Source organism: Elgaria multicarinata, chromosome 2, assembly GCF_023053635.1.
Source record: "Elgaria multicarinata webbii isolate HBS135686 ecotype San Diego chromosome 2, rElgMul1.1.pri, whole genome shotgun sequence".
Classification (NCBI taxonomy): Eukaryota; Metazoa; Chordata; class Lepidosauria; order Squamata; family Anguidae; genus Elgaria; species Elgaria multicarinata.
Window position 1 is genome coordinate 17857945 of NC_086172.1, and position 23442 is coordinate 17881386.

Genomic DNA, 23442 nt, shown 5'->3' on the forward strand with positions numbered 1-23442 from the left:
ATTCAACCCCCCCCCCGGTCCGTTCTTAGATTGGCTATAGGTTCTTTAAATCCATTTTTACTCCATTTTACAAATGCTTTGAACTTTCCAAAAGTTTCACTCTTCTGTTTTAACACATACACAAATCCAAATCTACTGTAATCATCAACAATAGACAAGAAAAATCTGTTTCCTCCTTGACTTGTCTCAAAAGGACCTGCAAGATCTGCATGAATTAATTCAAAAATTCTTTTTGTTGTTCTCTCACTATGTTTTGGAATGTTTGACTTATGACACTTGGTTTCACTGCATACATTACATTCTACATAGTTAGAACATGGTTTGATTTTCACCCCTTCACACAATTCTGGTATCTTAGAAATTGTTTTATAGTTGGCGTGACCAAACCTTCTATGAGTCAAATGGATGCACTCTTGGTGTGGTTTGCAATTGGCTACTGCTTTTGTTGTGACTTTGCTGGCTACAACTTCATTTTCTGTACAAGTATTAATCACATACAAAGAATCTTTCATTATTCCCTGCACACACACCTTGTTTCCCTGTTTTATAGTACAATTTTCTTCAGTAAAACAAACCTCATACCCCATGTCTGCCAACTGAGACACACTTAATAGGTTTGTTTCCAATTCTGGTACATATAAAACATTTTGTAGTTCAACTCCCAGACAATCAAAATATACATTACCCCCACCACATATCTGGATTTTTGTTCCATTTGCAAGGGTAACACACTTTTTCTCTGGAGTAGAAGTTTCCAAGGTAACAAATGAAAGTTTTTCTTTTGCCATACTTATTGAAGCCCCAGAGTCCAAAAACCAAGGATTCATTGTCTCTTTAACTCTTGCTAGAAGACACTTCTTTGTTGATTCAGCTCCATTCATGTTGTTTTCTTCTCTCCACTTTGCCTTCGGCTGCTTTTTCTTCTTGTTGTTGCAATCCCGCCGTAAATGTTCCGTGGAACCACAATTAAAGCATTTCCTTGCCTTTAATGCAGACACCACATTAGAAGATTTATGGCTTCGTTGAAATTCAGCCACAGGAAGTTTAAGGCTCTGTTGTTTTGAAGCTTGTCTTCTTTCATAGGTTTCCAGTAGTTTCCCAGCTACATACTCGAGGGTTAAATTTTCTTCCTCTTGACTTTCCATCATGGTGACAACCGCGTCGTACGATGAATCAAGACTTGACAAAATCACATAGACTTGGTGTATAGTTGTAAACTCCACCCCTCGTGCCCTGAGTTGATTGAAGATTTCTCTCATGCTTTTCAAATAGTTTGACATAGACTCCCCTGGTTTCAGCTTCATTCCATACAGCCTCCGGGTTAGAATTATTTTACTGCCCGCCGTCTGTCTTTGATATACAGCTTGTAGTGCATTCCAGCACTCTTTTGATGTATTCAAAAACTGAATGAAGGAAATTTGAGAGTCTTCCACAGCTAATGCAATAACTGCCATTGCTTTTGCATTGTCCTTAAACCATTTAGCATTCTGTGGATCTGCTCTATCTGGTGGATCCTCTGTGACTACATACCACAGTTCAGCCTGAATCAGATACATTTGCATTTTGTAATACCATAATGCATAGTTAGAGTCATTCAGCTTTTCCAACAATTGATGTAAACCAGACATATTAGCTCCTGCCATTCCCTCTGCTTTAGGAATTGGTATCTCACCGTCCTCCTGCTCAGAGTCCTCCTCAGAGTCAGCCGATTGAGAGTTTTCCTCACTTTGCAGCACTGGCTTTAGCTTGATTCTTCCTCCATCAACAGTCTTCTTTTGTTTTAGCAGACTCCTGGTTCTGTTTCTGATTCTGCACCATTCCTAACAGGTTCTGGTTCTTCTGGTTATGCTGACGTAGCTTGCGAAGCTGACGCATCTGGCTAGACTGGGCCCATAACCTTTGTTGGGTTTGCCAGAACTTTTCCTCTGGGATTCTGTCCGTGCTCAGAAACAAACGCACATCATGCAGGTCTTACTTAGCAGAGCTAGTTTATTCACTTCAGGCTTCTGTGCAGTTCAGTTCCATTTTACACAAGTGAGAAATTATATACACATCTACACAGTTCTTATCTACATTACATACAGCTGTGATTAGGCTAACCCAGCCTCAAGGATCTTTGGTATATTCATATCATTAACACCATGATTTCTTAGAGAATCCTGGCAAGGTTCCCAGTACAGCTTCTATCTCAAGGTAATTGCTCACAGATAGTCTTTTCCTGTTTAACTCTGAGATAGCAACACATACACAATTTTAATGACTAAGCAAGTATCTTACTTTTCATATACTTAACAGCCTCACTCCCTCAGGCAGAGAGCATCAGCAAGGGGTCACAATGGCCAGTCTCTCTCCCTCAGGCAGAGAGCATCAGCAAGGGGTCACAGTGGCCAGCCCCTCTCCCTCAGGCAGAGAGCATCAGTAAGGGGTCACAGTGGCCAGCCCCTCTCCCTCAGGCAGAGAGCATCAGCAAGGGGTCACAGTGGCCAGCCCCTCTCCCTCAGGCAGAGAGCATCAGCAAGGGGTCACAGTGGCCAGCCCCTCTCCCTCAGGCAGAGAGCATCAGCAAGGGGTCACAATGGCCAGCCTCTCTCCCTCAGGCAAAGAGCATCAGCAAGGGGTAACAGTGGCCAGTCTCACTCTCTCAGGCAGAGAGCATCAGCAAGGGGTCACAGTGGCCAGTCTCACTCCCTCAGGCAGAGAGCATTAGCAAGGGGTCACAATGGCCAGCCTCTCTCCCTCAGGCAAAGAGCATCAGCAAGGGGTCACAGTGGCTAGCCTCACTCCCTCAGGCAGAGAGCATCAGCAAGGGGTCACAGTGGCCAGTCTCACTCCCTCAGGCAGAGAGCATTAGCAAGGGGTCACAATGGCCAGCCTCACTCCCTCAGTCAGAGAGCATCAGCAAGGGGTAACAGTGGCCAGTCTCACTCTCTCAGGCAGAGAGCATCAGTAAGGGGTCACAATGGCCAGTCTCACTCCCTCAGGCAGAGAGCATCAGCAAGGGGTCACAATGGCCGGCCCCACTCCCTCAGGCAGAGAGCATCAGCAAGGGGTCACAGTGGCCAGTCTCACTCTCTCAGGCAGAGAGCATCAGCAAGGGGTCACAATGGCCAGTCTCACTCCCTCAGGCAGAGAGCATTAGCAAGGGGTCACAATGGCCAGCCTCTCTCCCTCAGGCAGAGAGCATCAGCAAGGGGTCACAATGGCCAGCCTATCTCCCTCAGGCAGAGAGCATCAGCAAGGGGTCACAATGGCCAGCCTATCTCCCTCAGGAAGAGAGTATCAGCAAGGGGTCACAATGGCCAGCCCCTCTCCCTCAGGCAGAGAGCATCAGCAAGTGGTCACAATGGCCATCACAGCTTTCTTCTCCATCTCATGCTAGCCCAAGCCCTGCCACTCAGAGCCCCACTTTTCCTTACCTGGGGCAAGTAGGAGTGGGAGCTCACCAGATGTCCAGCTAAAGTCAAACACGTGGGGGCAACCTCAGGAAACCTGTCCTCAGCATCACCACTCCCCACTGAAATGTCACTCCTACTCTCTGGCTGTGGCATCGTGGCCCTCTGTAGCTGCAGAAAAGTGAAGTAACTGATCAGCAGACGTCCAGGTTTATGTCACACGAGGGGAGAACTTCAGAAATGGAGGCATCACAGCTGTCTTCTCCAGCTCATGCTAGCCCCAATGTGCCGAAATGCCGAAAGTGCTGAAATGAAGTTATAGAAGTGCCAAAATGGCGTCAGGAAGGCTAAAGCTCAGAATTATATCAAACAAATTGGAGAGTAAGTTCTATCGGTCAAAATACTTTATTAAAAAAATGAATTATTATCTTCTAGCACCAGCTAGAGATCCACTTCTTCCTTTCCACGAAGACACAAAATAACTCAAGCAAGCAAACCAAACCACATACCACAGAGGATGGCTAAAAACAACTATCTATATGGATGTGTGGAAAGAATTTCCTTCATGACTCAAAATTCCTGATCCCAAGTATGATGACCTGTGGCGTTACACCCCACAAGTCAGTTCCCAAATAGTTTGTAAGTCTGTGGTTTTTAGAACGTTGGCCTGAGTGGGCGGAGTTAGAATGTCTGGGGAGGGGCAGGAGTGATATATAAGGGAAGGACTGAGGGGATTGAGGAGACACTTTAGGTCCTCTTAGAGTCTTTAGAGCTCTCTGGGTGTCAGCTCTCTGTGTTTAGAGTACTTGGGTCTGGAGAATTTGAGGTTTCATGTAGAGAGTGGCGTCCTTGGAGTGTGGTGTGCACAGAGTTGATGTATATTAAACAATACTGATAATAAAGAAAGCTCAAGAGCGATTGTGTGAGAGAAAGGAAAGCGCGTATGTGAATGAGTGAAAGGATTGGATGAAAGGTTTCAAAAAGGTTTTAAATATTTTATTTTGAAACAATTTTAATTATTTTGTTTTAACTACCACAAAAATCCCACGTGTCTATTTGGCATTTATCATCTGAAGTTTATACATTTAGCACCCACTCTGACAATAATTCACCTCAGCACATATAACTCACAGTGTATTATTTTATATTTTGAAATCCTTCTCCATTTCACCGCTTTCTCCACATAGTTCGTAGGAAGGCGGTGTTTGTCCCTCGCCTCAGGCGTATCAAGCGGCGGTGCTTGGCTTGAGCAGGGAGTAGCTGCGGCCAGGCCTGGTGTCATGGCATGACCCAGCTAAGGTTTTAGGAAATCTCATTCATATTGGCAAAGGTTGAGATATTTTGCTGGTCACAATTTTCAATGGCAGAATTGCAATGGAAATACCTTAACGGAAATGTCTTTATAACATTAAACCATTTTGCTTTGGGCTTTCAGTCTTCAGAAACTGCAGGTGGATGATATGAAATAACTTACAATTACAGGAGAAGTGAAAAACCCTTCTCCATCCCCACCATGCTTATCGGGATAAGAGCTAATAAAATAAAACAAAAAAAAAAACCCTGTGAATTCATTGGGAAAACTTAGGAAAATTCAAAGTGGATCTGTAATTTGGAACACTGCTCAGTATGCTGAACTATCCTTGTCATTTTAGGAGAGGAATATGAATTAATGCTATAGATCCTTCAAGGCGCCATAAGGTGTGCCATTCTATGCTTTATAGCTGCTTAAAGTCACTTAAGTCATGATTTATTTATTTATTTTATTTATTTAAGCATTTTTATGCCGCCATTCAGCCAAAAAAGGCTCTCACGGCAGCTTACAAAAGTATTTCTTGACAGTCCCTGCCCACAGGCTTACAATCTAAAAGACATGACACAAAAGGAAAGGGGATTGGGAGGGAGGAGGAGGGGAGAAAGGAAAGCAAATTCAGGCACTGCAATCTTAGTTGCAAAGTTCAGCAGTTACAGTTGACAGTTGGTGGCAGGAGGGAGGGGGCTCTCAGCTGGAGCTGGACCCAGGCACGGTGGAGAGGTGCCTGGGTGCTGCTTCCTCCCTCACTGGTGGCCTCTGCAGAGACAGTTGGTAGCAGGATAGTACAGGATACTATAGCACAGAAGAGAATGCAAGGACATACTTGGCCAGATCTACACCAAGCAGAATAAAACACGTTGAAAAAGGTTTGGAAACTGCATATGGAGTGTGTCCTGGAGTGTAGCCATTTTAAAGCAGTAGTGTAGATCCCGCCAAGCACACTTTTAAAAATCACCACCGTTGCCACCATGTTCTCCCAACTTCCATGTTAAACAGCAGAAAGCTTATTGTGTGGAATGATGTTATTCCCAAACTAAAGGGGAAAGTGGGGGGGGGGCTTCATGAAATCCACAAACTCTGTCCATGGACTCCCCCTGACTTTAGCCAAACCATAGCGGCGGAGGGGGCTGGGTATTAGGCCCCTGCCTAATTTGAGCACTGCTGCTTTTCCACTTTTATAAAACATATCTCGCAAGGATAATATTGTTTCCCCTCTGCTAGAAATGCCTCACCTAATTACTCTGCCTATTTAACAAAGTATGTTAAAAAAGAAAAAAAGACCGAGAAATTGCAGCTCAGCATACTGTAACAGGAAGTCATTATTTCCATGCAGGCATGTGGCTGGCAGCATTAATCCATTCCTTATTGGAAGCCAGCTACAATTTCCCTCCCATTGGCTCTATCTGAGGCTAAACTGGCAAACAAAGGCTGCAACCCAATAACCCTTCCCTGGAAGTAACTCCCATTGAACTCAATGCCACTGACTTCTGAGTATCAGATGGAGCATGGAGTAGCCACTAACCTTGATTGCCACAGTGGTTGGCCGGCCAGGTACGCGTTCTGTGAAGCAAAAATAAACAAGCAGTAAAAAGTTGAACTATGGTGTCACTTCATAACCATGTCCATCTTTCTGGTTTCTCACTTATCTCTGCAAGACTCCTAAATCAACCTGCATGATAGGCTACCTTGCAAGTATTTATCCAAAACAGAATGAATGGTCTTCCACATTTCTCTCATCAATGGCTAACCTCTCCAAACCCTTTCCACCCCTGCAATACACCTCTGGAATACAACTCTTTTTGGCCCCTATGAGTTCCCATAGGAGATGCAAAAAAAGGGCTGGGAGATGTGAGAGGAGAAAGAGATTGGGGATATCACAGGGACATGGGGAACGGGTTGAAAGAACCTGTCAAATCGCCTGAGGCAGCATTCATCCTAGAGCAGCGTGAGGCCAGAGAAGGGCAGGCTGCCCGCAGATGCAGGCCAGGTTTAATGTAGAAATGAAACAAATGCTTGCATCTGCATAAGTTTTAAAGACAAAGACATCAAAATTGGCAGAGGAATAGATATTAAGGAGGGCTTAATAATTTGAATCAGATTGGGTCATCCATTGATTTTTTATGATTTTTTACATTTCTCCCCCCTAAACCCTTTTCCTGGTATGTAAAGGATCTTATGAGCGCCTCCACCCAGGCTGTGATTTAGCTCACAACAATGACAGCTTTACGCTGTGGGGATAATTCAAGAGAAACGGGCACGTGGGAGGAAGCTGTTGTGCAAAGAAACTGAGTAACCAATCGAGAGCGCACAATAAAAGCCTCATGTTCCAATGCTCTCAATCCCACAAAGAAACTTGATCACCCACACAAAAGGCTTTGGAGGAAGAGCACTGGAGTTCTCTCTTTCCATTCTTACTGGTGCCCAAGGAAGTTTAAACCACAACCCATGCCGTCCTCCCATTAACAGCCACGGGCAGCAAAACACGGAAGACGGAAGAGGCACTAACCTTGCCTGCTGCTGTGGTTAGGCGATGTTTGGCCTGATTGGGATTCTGTGAAGCAAAAACACACAAACAATGTCAGGGTCTGAAGGAAAGGGAGAAGAGTACCTGGCAAAGAAATCCACAATGAATTAAACCTGCATACTGCTTCAGAAATGATGACAAAACCACAGACATTTATTTACTGATATCCCACATTTTCTTGAAGAGGATCAATAGGGCTTCCATGGTTCTGTTCCCCGCCATGATTTATCATTAAAAGTGTGAATATCTTACTACTGTGTGGTTTAGGTAATGCTGAGAGAGCCTAACCAAGTCAGCTAGCTTAGCCTGGCCTGTGGTCGCCCAGTTCGGTTCTCCCCTGAGTGAAGAGATGAACTTGGCCCTCCCTTGATATTCATTGATTCACCCATCCTCTCATTACATTTCTGTACTGCCCCAATAGCCTAGGCTCTGTGGGGGGTTTACAAAGATCAAAAACCCTTAAAATACAATGTTATACACATAGTAATATAAAGAAAATCATTTACATAGAAACACATCAATAGATAGCACACAAGTAGTAATAGGAGGGGTACCTCCAATCAAAAAAAAAGTGACAGGTCAGTGGGGTACACTTGTGGCCACTATTTGGGGGCCACAGAGGCCCCCCACTTTTAGGGACCTGAGAAAAAAGGTTTTTTGGGGGTTGGGGCCCACAGGGTCCTTCCTGGAGGTCTTCCCGCACCCCAGGAACTCCGTGGTCCCCACTCCAGCCTCCATTTTGTTTTTGGGCTGCCGTTTTGTGTGTGATGGATTTTGGAGTGGGGTGTGACCCCTCTACATGCTCATTCCATCGCCCCCGACCTTTTGGGAAGGTTTATAGGCACCCCAAGGCGACGGGCGATCGGTCATCGATGTTTGGGACTCCCCAGGGACCTGGAGTTCATCCCTCTAGCCAGCTATTCTGTGTACAGTGGCCCAAGTTTACCTTGGTGTGGGGTGTGACCACTCTAACCGGTCAGAACCGGTTTTGGCCCCCCACTGATTGGCTAGCGCTGTTTTAGCATGGCCTAATGGTTGGAACCGGTTTTGGCATGCATTTTTTAAAAGGGGGTTCTCAACCAGTAGGAAACCGCAAAAGGATAAAATCAGGATAAAATACATCTCAGGATAAAATCAGCAGCAGTGAAGAAATACACATTTAAAACAGCAAAGTTAAAATTAAATTTATTATAAATATTTCGCCTGTCCCTATGGTATGAGGTGAGGTACAACACAAATGCAAACACCATAAAATAGATATACTTGATTAAAAATATATAAAACCTAATACATTATTAAAAGATAGCATATTATATAAATATAATAACATAAAAAGTTAGTAATTAATTAAAAGTACAAATAGATAAGCTCAAAGTATAAAACAAACAGTATAAAAACATGACATAAAATATAATGTAAAAGCACAACCAGGATAAAACCAACAGCAGTGCAGAAATACAAATGTAAAACAGCAAAGTTAAGATTAAATTTGCTATCCATATACTCTGTGCCTCTTAAAACTCCTTCTCTTGGATGCCTATGAACGCTTATGCATTTTAAAAGGTTCTTTCTTTCTTTTTTTCTTTCTTCTGGCCTTAGCAGATAAGGACTATGGGGCGGGGGCCGATGACTCAGGGGGTGGGTTTTGGAGGATCAGTTCGAGAGTGCAGCCATAAAGTTGTGGGATATTATTAAAGCATTAATGCTTATTATTATTAGAAGGAAGACCAACTCTCAAACATGGGCTCATACAGTATTCTTGGCCAGGTCAGAGAATCGATCTAACTAATATTACTGTGTGTGGTGGTGGTGGGGGGCTGTGGCCAGAAAGGGATCACAGCTGCTTATTCAGGACCTTCACGTGTATTGGGGCGGGGGGGGGGGGCTGTGGCCAGAAGTGAGAGGGTGGACCTGTGTGTGTGTGTGTGAGAGAGGCTGCGGACAGAAGAGAGTTCATAAGAACATCCCTCCCATACAGCCCCTACTTTCAAGCACCGTTATTTTAGTAAGCACATGGCTTTTCGCACACCCAAACCCAGCCTCATACACTCCACCAAACCCTCTGCCCCCCACCAGGCAAACCCTGATCCCCACCCCATAGGTTCACACTCTGTAGCCTCTCCACCAACCCATGCCCCATATGACTTTTCACACACTCCCTCCAACACCCCAACCCATAGGCTCACACAAACCTACTATCCTGCACCCCCTGCTGCCCCCTACTGCCCTTCAAGAGGCAGCTGGACAACCATCTGTCAGGGATGCTTTAGGGTGGATTCCTGCATTGAGCAGGGGGTTGGACTCGATGGCCTTGTAGGCCCCTTCCAACTCTGCTATTCTATGATTCTATGATTCTATGATCTGTTCCCTTCACTCCCTGCAGCAACCCTCTTTCCCCTCAGCTTGCACCCCTGCTCCCCAACCCAGAGGTTCACACGAGAACAGCTACCCCATACACTCTATAGCCTCTCCACCAAGTCCACTATCCTGCACACCTGCTCCCCCCAAACCCAGCCTCTCTTCTCCCCACCCTACAACCACTGCTCCCCCTTCTGCCCTCAACCCTGTCCCCCTGCCCCTTCACTCCCTGCCCCCGAGCAGACATTTTGAACGTATGTATTTTGTTGTATTGATCTTACAGAGGCCTATCAGGTGGAAAGCATTATGGAGCCTGAGAGCTAAGAGGTAGAAGGTCCAAAACGAGAGGGTTTTATTTCTACTCACTTACTTCTAACACATGCTCACTTTGCCAAGGATGGGAAAGTTTTGTTATGTTTTCCGTCTATGCCTCGGGTCTATCATCTTGTAAATTCATCATGCTTATTCCTGATTCGAATCACAGGGTGACACAGCTGACTTTGCTAGTCCAGTCAAAGCAAACCCAGCAATGCTGGGATGTTAACCAAGGAACGAGGCTTTCTTTATTCATGGACCCGCTGGATCTGTTTCCTCCATGGGTTGTTCTGACAACTCATCTGTCTATGTCCCCCCACCCCACCCCTGCCACTGGTACCACAGCTTGAGCCTCTAGTCTTTGTGGTTACCGTCACAGGGGGTTGGAAGGAGTTATGGGCACAGAAGTTCAGTTACTTCCTCCATCCACGCTGCTGCTACTGCTCTTTTGTGTATCTTAAGCTGGTCTTTCATAGCTCGATGGTGGCCGGACAATTCTTATCACTGGCTACCACTTTAGTTGCCCTATTTTGAGCTGCTTGCTACTGTTTGAGCAACATCTAAGAGTAATTTAAAAGCATCTAATTCCTTTGTTGACCTTGTCTGATCCCTAGAATATTGCATTTCATCTAACAACACATTTCTCAACAGTAAAATCGTTGTGTTTTTTCTCTCTCCCATTCACTCTCCTGCTTCCCCCCCACAGGTATCCGCCTCTGTTTCTAACACACACACACTTTCTTTTTACAGGTTTGCAAGTCATGTTCATGCTCACCCAACATGTCTTTGGAATCCAACAAGGCATATAAAATTGTCCACATTGCCCCATTTAATTTTCTAGATTTGTTAGGCCTGAACTTTCCACAAAACCTCTTACAAACTTTTGCATAACGTTCTTTTGCAAGCGGTGCAGGAAAACTTTTCTTACTGACGTTTCTCACACCCGAGAAGCGGGGGGGGGGGGTGGCACTTAGAAAACTGTTCCTTTATACAATCTAGTAAAAAGCAACAAACAAAGGTGTCATCTTAAAGATAACCAAATAGTATTTCTTCACCACGGCTAGGCAAAGTATACCTCTAAATGGAAGAAAAAGGAAACTGGAAACATGATTTTGGAGAACTAAGATGCTAAAACAATTAGCACTTACAATTTGCAAACACTGAAACACAAAGACAAACAAAAAAGGGGGTGTGAGTGGACAAAATGCCGATAGACGTACCATTTGCAATCACGCCAGAAGGCAAGTCAAATTCCCACTCTGAACGCTATGTTAGGGTGACCATATGGAAAGGAGGACAGGGCTCCTGTATCTTTAACAGATGCATAGAAAAGGGCATTTCAGCACATGTCATTTGTATGCATGCAGCCACTGATGGAATTCCCTCTTCATCACAACAGTTGAAGCTGCAGGCGCTATACTAGAGTGACCAGATACAAAGGAGGACAGCGCTCCTGCAGCTTTAACTGTTGTGACGAAGAGGGAATTCCACCAGTGGCTGCATGCATACAAATGGCATGTGCTGAAATTTCCTTTTCAATACAACTATTAAAGATGCAGGAGCCCTGTCCTCCTTTTCATATGGTCACCCTAGCTGTGTTCACCATGCCTGGATCAACCCCCCACCCAAAGATACTTTGTAACTAAACACAACTACAATTCTCCTGCTGCAACTTTTGCCTGTGTTTTCTCAAAAGTGTGTGTGTGTGTGTTTGTGTGTGTGTTTAGTGCTTAAGGAGGCGCACACTCTGTCTCCAAAGTTGTTGAACTTTGAAACTGATTTTTGGTGTCAATGAATGCTCAGTTGCTCTTTGCAGATGTTGGGGGTGGGGGAATGTAGGCCTTTCCTAAATGTTGTGTTATGCTTTTCCCCTCATCCCTCATTTATCCTTCATCTGTTGCGCTGGGGGTAATACATGTTTGCTACCATACATTGGCGAAATTCCCTTTTCGGTGCATTTACAAACTTATCCCACAACTATGGGATGCACCTATTAAAGATACAGAAACATTAGATTATATCTGTCCACATTTGGAATTTTCAGTCGTGGGATAAGTTTGTAAATGCACTGAAAAGGGAATCTCACCTATGGACATGGGTTCAGTTAATGGGCTGGAGCTGCTCCCCTGGTTCCTCCAGGCATCGAGGGTCCCATTCCTGAGGGGGGCCGCTGAGATTCATTTTGAATATGTACCTACCGACTAGTTGTTTTTATGGCATGTTGCATGTAAGGTAAGGGCATCTTCTTAGGTCTGGGAATTGGGACTTCCTACCTGACTTTTCCTCCCACCTCTACAGGAAAGTTCAGAGCTTTGGGAGACTTACACGCAACTGATGTTCTTGTGCTTCCATGAAGTCCCACAGCAGCCGTCTTGCAGGGTAGCTGGTCACACCCAGGCCCTGCAATAGAAAGGTGGACAACGGGTCAACAACTGGCGGATCCAATCCAGGATGACTGAGAACGTGTTAACGTTTTAGGAGAGATCCAGGGTGGGCAGAAGGGAGAGAACACACTCAGCATCGCCTAAAAGATTAGGGTAGCTTCAGAGATCAGGCAGATCAGAGATCACGCTTCAGAGATCAGGCAGAGGCCATCAGCTTTATCTGTGTAAAACACACTTTTGTGAAACTGGAATTCCATTTTTAAAAAAGAAAAGAGCGTGGATCACACAAGTCAGCCCACTTGTGGCATTGAGAAAAGGCAGGGGGGAGGTACAGCGTGGTCTTCCTGGGAGAGACTGGCCTGTTTCCAGTGGACCACAGAGAGTTTGGCAGCGCTTCTGACTCCTGTAATTCAGGCTGGACTTGCTGGGCCCTGGGTGAATGCATTTCGTTCAGTCTTTCTGCCTGTGTTTTGCGTGTTGTCAGGTGTCTTTCGTTCCATCATCCACTCATTGAAAAAATCAATATTTTTTTTAGGGAAGTATAAGTATTTCATCCCATTTGCACTAATGCCCATTAGCGTAGATCTAATAATGTGCATTAGTGATGCCTATTTGTGCAAGTGTGATTTGGTGCAAATCCCCCGCAAAAAGAAAAAAGTCCATGGAATCCACGTGGTTTGGGACCCTTCTTACCTTGCGCCACGTTGGGTTGATGATGCTCATCGTGAACAGCGGTGGGTGGAAGACGGTGTGGAGAGGGAGAAGGGGGTCGGCTCTCTGGGATGGGGGGGAGGGAGGGGAGGGAAGGGAAGGCTAAACTATTAAACTATTAAGTTCGTAACTAATAACCTATTAAAATATTAAACTTTAACTTTAGAATGACAAAGAAAAATGAACAATAAATGCTGGTAGCACGGCTGCTACAACTCCGGCATTGTGGAGAATCCGGCTCTGGACTGGATGGGATTTTGATATAGGCAGTGAGCACAATGGGCAACCACAGAGGGGTGAAGGGGGCCTTTTACCCCACCTCACCCCCACCCTCACCCCCCACTGACCCATGAGTCATAATCCTAGCCATGGATTCCTTTGAGTTGCAATACAAAGGAAGGTTTAAAGCACTTGTTGTTAGAGATCAATGGGTTTTCTGCCTAAATGTACTGTTTTGATTATTCCTCGTCTCGATTATAAGATATATCTGACATGATTAATTGGAATGTTTGGCCTAATGGCTTAATACTGCAATTTTCATCCTTCTCTAAGAATTTCAGGGAACTATACGTTGAAGGAAATATAACCAAAAGAATTGACCTTGGTGCGATAGATGGCAGCAAGATTGTGGGGGCAAGATTGCAGCAAGATGAATATAAGGGAAAGGGAAAAAAAGTCTAAATCAATATGTGCCCTAGAAGGAAACTAGGGGTCTATCTATACGTCTTCTTTGCCCCTTGGTGGCTGTGCAGTGGTGCTGCATTGATTATTCAACGCAGTCCCCAACATCACAAGCACAGCAACCCTTTGCGACAGCAGTGATCGGTGATCATTTCTTCAGCACTGCTAAGGTGATGGTGTTAATATCTGCAGGAGTCCCTATGCAGACCTGAATGAATGGAATTCAGCTGCCTGATGAGCGAGTCCAGGAAGGAACTGCTATCTGAGGGTGACACTTCATTCAGCGGATGAAGTGCATCTGGAAGCCCATGTTTCTTATGCTATACAACACTTGTTGCTCTTTCAGGGGGCTCAAGACCTTTGCAACAAGAATCTGGTTGAATGTCAACCTGTATCTTCTTTTTCATACAATTTTACTACTTTTTACTTATTTGCATATTTATCATTAAACACCTGTCATTTGCATTTCATCATAAGACCTCTTACACTGTCTTAAGACAGATGGATTAGTCTTGTCAGAATCAGCTGTTTCCAACCAATCCAGGAGACTAGGTCTATAGCCTGCTGGATTTTCTCTTTCCCCCCTATTTTATATATGGGGACCAATATTGCCCCCTCCGCTCTGTTGGGACTTTTCACGGACACTTCAGTGTAAATAGAGTGTGATGCCAATACTGGTGCCCACCATTCAACAACAACCTTTAATTAATGGGGGGGGGATACGCTTGGCTGTGTTGCTTTTCACTGGCACAATGAGTGACTTAATTTCATCCGCTATCACAGACGGCCATTGGCCAGCAATGGAGGGAGCAAGTCAGTCCGTTCAAAATCCTTGGACTGTTGCCCCCCAAAGTCCTCCCATGTTGTTCGTGTAACACAGCAGTCCAGTTCTTGTGAGGAATGACCCTCCCTATCAGTCACCTCCTTCCAGAGGGCTGTGAGATCATGAGCAATGCTCCTGCTGACTCCATCCAGCCTTCCTTAATAAAAGCCGCCACCTCCTATTTTATCAGTTTATAAATCATTATTACTTATGTCTAAAAGAGGGCAGGGATATTTACTTGATTGGCATTCTGAACCAGCTTCAACCACTTCCAAAGTTTTCTTTTATATTGAATGTAGTTTTATGAAGTATTTCCTTGCACAGAATCCACTACTTGCGCTCTGAGCACTCAGGCAAGGTTATAACTTCCCCACTGATGCCATGAATGTCTCCAGGATTGCAGAAAGAACGACGTCTTCCCTCACGGCCATTAAGGCTGGACATTTCAGCGGAGATTCCAACGTCTTTTCCAGGGGCATTGAGGCAGTGTGGTGTAGCGGCTAGAGTGTTGGGCTGAGACTCAGGAGATCTGATTTCCCCACTCGGGCATGAAACTCACAGGCTAAGTTTGGGCCAGTCCCTGACGCTCAGCCTGAGCTACCTCACAGGGTTGTTGTGAGGATAAAATGGAGAGGAGGAGGAGGAGGAGGACTATGTGAGCTGCCTTGGGTTCTTTGCAAGAGGAAGAAGGGTGGAATAATAATAATAATAATAATAATATTTTTTGCCTGGTTTGAACAGATTCAATTCTACGCCTTTGTTCAGCAGTCCAAAGTCATGTTAAGACACCATCCTATCCGTTCCAGCCTCGATGGTCGGAAGCCTCCGAATGTGGAAGCTCACAAGTATCCCATGGAGAGCCAGAGACAGGCAATCTCCGCCTCCCTCTCCTCCCACTCTGCCCTTTGATGAAATCGGCTTGTTTGCCCGTCTAGCTGGGATGCTTTGGAGGGGGTGGGAAGGAGGCTGGAAAAGCCTCAGGATAACCCCCATCCTGACCTCCCCAATCCTCTCCCCTCCGCCCCGCCCACTGGGGGAGTTCCTGACCTCGGAGAGGCATCAGCCATGGTTCTTTCTGTGTTGGCCGCAAGGAGGAGGGAGGTGGGGGGGGGGGCAGAGGACTGATTCCCAGATCTGATGTTAGAGCACTGCCTTCCATGATCCTGGAATCCTCAATCTCCTGTGGCCCCCCAGACGCTGTCTAGGGAGCATAGAATTGTTCCCTTTCCCTACTGCTTTGCAACTGTTTAAAACGGTATTGACAACTGATGGGGCCCAGGACATGCTCCATATACCATTTTCAAACCGCTTTCAAAGTGTCATTTCCTGCTCGGTGTAAATCTGGCCTGAGGCTGAAATGGTGATTTACAACAACCCTGCAATGCAGTCCAGGGTTCTAAAGAGTATTCAGAGTCATTAATGGCCAGCAGGCAGTACAGCTGCCACAAATAGCACAGGCGGTAGGAGCCTGTACAAGTTCAGGAGAAGCCTGAGGCCCAGTGATGGCATCCCAGAATCAGGCCTACATTCCTATGATAGCCCTCCTCCAGTCGTACTCAGGGGAATTGCACACCCACCGCCCCTCTTTTGTGGGGGTTGTAGCTGCATGCTGGTCGCAAAATGATGAGACATCTGACTTTCCCACAAGGCAAAGCCGCAGTTCTAGATGCCATCACAAACTGCCTCAATGTGACTCAACTGGTGTAGCCTGAACAATTCAGGGGATGAACCCATGTACTTCAAATTTGGCATACCTAAATCCCTACTTAGGACCTACCATGGTGCTAATTTTTATGTTTGTTGAAGTAATTTCCTTCCCTTTTGGGAAAACTCCTCAAGCCTCTAGTCCTCAACGAGGGTTGAGAATTTTAAAGAACTCCTAAAAATCAGGCGATGAACCCATCTGCTTCAAACTTAGCATACCTAAATCTCTACTTAGGACCTACCATAGTGCCAAGTTATATGTCTGTATCTTTAAAAATGGCAGCGTATTTCTAAATTTTTTTTAAAAAACACTCAAACTTTTAAAAATCCCTAAAAATCAGAGGATGAACAAATAGGCTTCAAACCTGGCATGCCTAAACCCCTACTGAAGCTCTACCATGGTGCTAATTTTTGTGTCTGTATCTGTAATTTATTTATTTATTTATTTATTTAATTACATTTATATACCGCCCCACAGCCGAAGCTCTCTGGGCGGTTTACAACATTTAAAAATAGTAAACATTAAAAGTATACAATTTAAACACACACACACACACACACACACACACACATAAAAACAGTATAAAAACAACAGTATCCATTTAAAAACAACAATTGTGGGGTCCATTAAAAACAAACTTAACGTTGTTAAATGCTGTTAAAATGCTGTTAAAAATGCCTGGGAGAAGAGAAAAGTCTTGACCTGGCGCCGAAAAGATAACAATGTTGGCGCCAGGCGAGCCTCATCGGGGAGATCATTCCACAGTCGGGGGGCCACCACTGAAAAGGCCCTCTCCCTTGTTGCCATCCTCCGAGCTTCCCTTGGAGTAGGCACTCGGAGGAGGACCTTAGATGTTGAGCGCAGTGTACGGGTAGGTTCATGTCGGGAGAGGCGTTCCATCAGGTATTGTGGTCCCAAGCCATGTAGGGCTTAATAGGTTAAGACCAGCACCTTGAATTGGGCTCGGAAACATATAGGCAGCCAATGCAAGCGGGCCAGAATCGGTGTTACATGCTCAAACCTCCCTGTTCCAGCTATCAATCTGGCCGCCGCATTTTGCACAAGCTGCAGCTTCCGGACCGTCTTCAAAGGCAGCCCCATGTAGAGGGCATTGCAGTAATCTAATTTGGAAGTTACCAGAGTATGGACAACTGAAGCTAGGTTATCCCTGTCCAGATAGGGGCGTAGCTGGGCCACCAACCGAAGTTGGTAGAAAGCACTCCGTGCCACCGAGGCCACCTGAGCCTCAAGTGACAAAGATGGTTCTAGGAGAACCCCCAAGCTACGAACCTGCTCCTTCAGGGGGAGTGCAACCCCATCCAGAACCGGTTGAACACCCCCCATCCGATCAGAGGAACCACCCACCAGCAGCATCTCAGTCTAATTTCATTTCTTTTTTGAGAAACTTCCTTCTCAAGCTTCTAGTCCTCAATGAGGTTTGAGAATTTCAAAGAACTCCTAAAAATCTGGGGATAAACCAATATGCTTCAAACTTGGCATACCTAAATCCCTTCTAAAGACCTACCATGTTGCCAAGTTGCATGTCTTTACCTCTAAAAATAACCGCGTATTTAAAAAATAATAATTTTAAAAACTCAATTTTTAAAAAAATCCTAAAAATCAGGGGATGAATCCATATGCTTCAAACTTGGCATGCCTAACGCCCTACATAGGACTTACCATGGTGCTAATTTTTATGTTTGTTTCAGTAATTTCCTTCCCTTTGGGGGAAACTTCTTAAGCCTCTAGTCCTCAACGAGGTTGGAGAATTTTAAAAAAATCCTAAAAAAACTGGGGATGAACCCATATGCTTCAAACCTGGCATACCTAAAGCCCTGCTAAGGACCTACCATGTTGCCAAGTTACATGTCTTCACCTTTAAAAATGACAGAGTATTTAATTTTTTCTTTAAAAAAAACCCTCGCTCAAAAAAAAAATCCTAAAAATCAGAGGATGAACCCATAGGCTTCAAACCTGGCATGCCTAAACCCCTACTGAAGCTCTACCATGGTGCTTCGTGCATGGTGAACATCATGACTGGACTACTGTAACTTGTTCGATGTGGGCCTGCCCTTGGAAAGCACTTGGAAATGTCAGCTGGTGCAGAATGTTGAACCAAACGTTTTGATAGGGGTCATATCATGTGACCAGGTTTTTATACCAACTGCACTGGCAAGGAGGCGTAGGTACTTGAAACGCTGTTTCCTCCCAGGTGGACCTGCCTGCCTCTGGAGATCAGCTGAGACACTTCCTACTTTTCAGTACTTTCAACCTTGCCCCATAGTAGCACAGCTTCTGACTGGGTTCATCCCAGGAACTTAAAAGGAGTTTGACTCTGGTTCTAAGCATTTTTGCTTCTAGAGGGAATCTCAATCTTCCGTTTTCTTTTTTAGAAAAAGTCAGCTCCATATTGAGAACTTTGAAATATGCATCATTTTTTCATTCGCAGCATTTTTATACCACTCTTCAGAAGAAAAGATCTCAGAGAATCAATACTTGGTTTTCTTTATTTAAAACATTTCTTGGCTGCCTTTCAGGGCAAAGGCCTTCACAAGGTGGCTTACAACAACAAAATACATACAATATTAAAAGCAATAAGATATTAAAAGCAATAAGAATATGATCATAATAAAATAGCCAAAAAACAATAACAACCAATAATAAAACCAGCAGGAACAACAAAACCAGCAATAACAGTATTCATCATGGGAAGGCCATGGTAAAATAAAATGTTTTTCAGGCCGCCTTGAAAGCCTGCAAGGATGGTGCATGGTGGACCCCTGATGGAAGTTTGTTCCAGAGGTTTGGGGCCACCCCAGGGAAGGCCCTCTGCCGTGTGGAGATGATTTACTTTCTTTAGTTCTTCCTGCAAGGACTGCAAGACCACTGATGCTAGCACACTCATACCCTGTAGTAAGGGATAAAGAACTTAGACCACTGGGAAGTAAAGGTGGGAGTTGAATCTGCACCAGGCAGTGGCTGTCCTATATGGGAGCTGTAAAGGGGGACTTTTTCCCTTCCCTTGTGGCCATCGAGAGCGGGGGAGGACCCACCCGGAGGTCAGCAATTTATTTATTTATTATTTATTTATTTATTTATTTATTACATTTTTATACCGCCCAATAGCCGAAGCTCTCTGGGCGGTTCACAAAAATTAAAACCACAAAAAACATCCAACAGGTTAAAAACACAATTACGAAATACAGTATAAAAAGCGCAACCAGGATAAAACCACACAGCAAAGTTGATTATAAGATTAAAATACAGAGTTAAAACAGTAAAATTTAAATTTAAGTTAAAATTAAGTGTTAAAATACTGAGTGAATAAAAAGGTCGCTCAGCAACATAGAGAAACAATAGATCACGTATTGCCCCCTCCTTCCCTCCCTCCCCCATTTAGCTTAAGGCAAGGTTGAAACATTAGCTCCGATAAGAAGGTATTAATACTTGCAAAAGGGCAGAGAACATGGCCCATGAGCGGAGAGTGTCTTTTGCAGCACAGAAGTCAGACTGAGAGCTTGTGCAACAGCTGGGATGACTCCGGGTTATTTTTCCTTTGCTGTGGAAGGGCTTCTCCCTTGTTGATCTTCCTTCTTAAAGTCTTGTCCCCTGCTCTTCACTGGCTTCTTTGCTGCTTCCATGGAGGCTGATGGTCTTGGCAGTTTGGGAGCACGTGGTCATCATTCCTTTGGAGCTGCCCCATGCATCGTGGCTGGAGCTCCCGTTGCTTGTTGCTGTGAAGCGACAGGAAGGGAAATCCCCGGGTCTGAGGGATCCCAGCTCTTTCTGTGACCGCTTTGAGTTGCTCGCCATAGAGGACTTTGTTGTCATTGATGGCTCAACAGCTTCAGCTATTGTGCTGTTCGGAAAGGTAATAAATGGAAAGGACAGGGCAGGACAGGCAGAGAGACAGGGAGAGCAAGAACGAGGCTGAGGCCTCAGCTGCTGTGAATGACGCTGCTGCCTGAGATGTGGAGCGGATGAAGCAGGAGGAGAAGCTGCAACTTCCCTTCTGGACCTCACATTAACCTGCGCTCTCCTTCTACTGGCCCTTGGAAAGGGACTTGGTGGGATTCTGATCAACACTCTGCTGTCCTTTGGAAACGACACTCTTAAATTAAACAGTGTCATCAATAAAGCAACAGAAGAGACTGGGAGAGGAAAGAAAAGAAAAGAAAATGTGGTTGCTGTTTGTAGCCTAGAAGTCACAACTAAGAAGGTACAACCCCAATTAATCTTTGCGGACTTGGAAATAAACTTGCAAGGGCATAAGTACTGACTAGAAGTGCCGTTCATCTGTAATTGCTGGTGTTGGAAGAGACTTTACAAAATGGTGCTCCCCAGAAGGGGATATAGGACCCTGGGAATTGCACCTTCTCCAGAGACTATCCCCCCAATGGATGGGCAAATCAAACCAAAATCACACTGTTTTCTTTACAGCAAGGGAGGAGGTGGGAAAGGAGGGAGTAGCTGAGCCATCTTAGTTCCTGAATTCTATCTTCGATTGGTCTTTGCACCTTAAAGGAAACTGTAATATATGTTATGTGTTGGCACCTAGGGGCAACGTAGCAAAAGTGTTTGTCTAAGAGTAGGTGGAACTTGAGCTTGCTCCAGGACTGATTTCCTTTCTATATGGGAGAGGAGTGTACTTTGGTTCAGTTTAATTTCTGCCTTGACAAATGTGAGCCGGTCTTGAGGCAAAACCTCAAAATTTTAAAAGAGCCACTCTCCTAGATACAACTAGGTCTGTGCAAGCCTCGGGCCTCAGAATTTGAAATCCAAATTACGATGGTAATTTCGTAAGGGATCTGCCATTTTATGATGGAACCACCTTTTTAATGCTCAGCCCTAGGCCTCCGTAAAGAAGAAACAGCCTACAACTGTATACCGCCCAGAGAGCTTCTGCTATGGGAGAGGAGTGCACTTGGGTTCAGTGTAATTTCTGCTTTGACAAGTATGAGCCGGTCTTGAGGCAAAAGCCCCAAAGCTCAAGATTTTAGTAAGAGACACTCTCCTAGTTCCAACTAGGCCTGTGCAAGCCTCGGGCCACAGATTTTGAAATCCAAAATTACGATGGTCATTCCATGACAGATCTGCCATTTTAGGGCAGAACCACCGTTTTAATGCACAGCCCTAGGCCTCCGTAAAGTGAACCGCCCAGAGAGCTTCGGCTATTGGGTGGTATAAAAATGTAATAAATAAATAAATAAAAATAAATAAATAAAGGAGAAACAGCCTACAAAGCGCCCAGAGAACTTCGGCTATGGGGCGGTATATAAATTAATTAAATAAATAAATAAAATAAATAAATACAACTCCCAGCATGCATTGCCTGGGGGCTGAACCTACCAGAGGCCAGAGACAGTTGGCACTCGTGTCCTTCCCACTGCCACTACTGTGATCGCCTGCTCACGGGTGTGGTGGCTCGCTCGTTGCTGCAATCTGCCGCCCGCCACCATGGTCGCCCACTGCCTGAAGTGATCCAGCATACTCTGGTCCCCGGAGGAGTCCTCATGTGTTCCGCAGGCACCACGCAGACGCCTGCTTCGGCTTTGGCTTTTTTGGGGGGGGAAGCTGAAGCAGGCGTCTGCGTGGTGCCCGTGGAACACATGAGGTCCCCTCCAGGAACTGGAGTATCCTGGACCACATTAGGGAGTGGACGATCATGTTTGTGAGTGGGCGATCGCAGTGGCAGCAGGGAGGACACGAGTGCCCACTGACCCTGGGCTCTGGTAGGTTCAGCCCTCCCAGGCGATGCGTGCTGTGTAGGTTGTAAATGTTTCTCATTAAAAAAGGAAAAAAAGGAAAAAAGTAATGAGAGAGAGAGATGAAAAAGAAGGAAAGAAGAAATGAAAGAGAGAGAGAGAGAGGAAAAGGAAGGGAGGGAGGAAAAGGAAGGGAGGGAGGAAAAGAGGGCAGAAGCACTACTTGAACGAGTATCTTTCCATTCTCATCCTGCAAAAACAGAGACATTAGAGGAATGAGTCCAAGTGGTTTCTATGGGGTGCGGCAGCAGTGCCACCGCCAGGTGAGCCCCTCTCCCCTCCACTTACCTATATGCGGAGCTCCGGATGGAGGCGAAGCACTTCGCCTCAATCCGCAGCTTCCCCAACCCGATTCGAATCCGCCTTTGGCGAAGACAGATTGGGTCGCTACGCCCCGGATTCACGATCTGAATCGGAATGGAGCACAGCCCTAGTTCCTACTCATCTCTATACATGACCAGGGCATGGTGCCACACCACAGAACCCCATCCCCAATGTTACATTTCCCACCAGCATTTCTGAAACGTAGAAGCAAAAGAAAATTCCAAACCTTTTCCTGTCGGGCCCCTCATTTTTTGGCTTCCTAATCTGAAAGTGAAAGTGAGAGAGAGAGAGATGTTTGTAATGGCTGATGAGGGACCTCTGTGGTTTTCTGACTCTTAGGGACCCCCGTGGAAGGGGAGCACGAGGGGCCAATGATCCCCCTTCCCAGGGGACAACACAATTTCAGCCTCCATGTATCCCCCCCACCCTTTTGTGGGAGAAGCTGGGTGGCTGCTGAAAAGGGCAGCAGCATTGCATCTTGTCCCTTCAACACCCCTTGACGCACTTTGTCACAGCGGTCTTGCAGGCAGTGACCAACACAAGCTCTCGCAGAAGGACGCCACAGTGAGATTCCCTCCCCCCTCCCCTGAAATGGCAGCCAGTTCATGAGGTCTTTCCCTCCTCCACTGGGGTCCCAGGGTCGCCCTCAAGGGCTTCCACCGATTCATGTGGTGAGTTTTTGAAGAGCCGAATAGCTCTGTGAGCAGAGAGTGCAGTGTAATGGATTGCCTTACCTCTTCCTCTTGCTGGTTCAGAGGAACTCCACTTCTTTTCCTCCCCGCCTGCTTGCTGACTGGGGGGAGGTTCCCTTCGGCCTAAATAGAAGGAAAGAATGCCATCAGGCGGGTGGTCCGCATTCCCTTGGACTATCCCTACATGCTATTTCCCATCTTTGTACCTCACTTTCTACCGTCCAGGGAAGGACCGGTCTCTTTCCCACTTGTAGTGTATGTGTTAGAGGGACTCATGAGCACTGGGGACTTGCAGGTATAACCCCACCCCCAGTCTGCCGATCCATCCAACCTCATTTAGTTCATGTAAAGTGATCTCAACTTGCCTTTTTGGCCTCTCTTCCTCACCTGGGGACAGTCATCCACCCCGTCTGACTAACCTACGTCAGGGGCTGTCTGAGACTCAATTGGGGAGGG

The 23442-nt window shown here is 45.6% G+C and overlaps 1 protein-coding gene across 1 annotated transcript in view; it reads right to left on the reverse strand.

Annotated features, from left to right (window-relative positions):
- Positions 1-13008, reverse strand: part of LOC134413640 (uncharacterized) — an 86724-nt gene extending 73716 nt beyond the window's left edge. Inside the window, exons 1-3 of the mRNA XM_063147699.1 lie at positions 12979-13008; positions 12227-12301; positions 11050-11061 (exon numbers count right to left, since the gene is read on the reverse strand). Coding sequence (XP_063003769.1) covers positions 11050-11061; positions 12227-12301; positions 12979-13008 — 117 coding nt within the window. The remainder of the gene's footprint in view (positions 1-11049; positions 11062-12226; positions 12302-12978) is intronic.
- Between the last annotated feature and the right edge of the window lie 10434 nt (positions 13009-23442).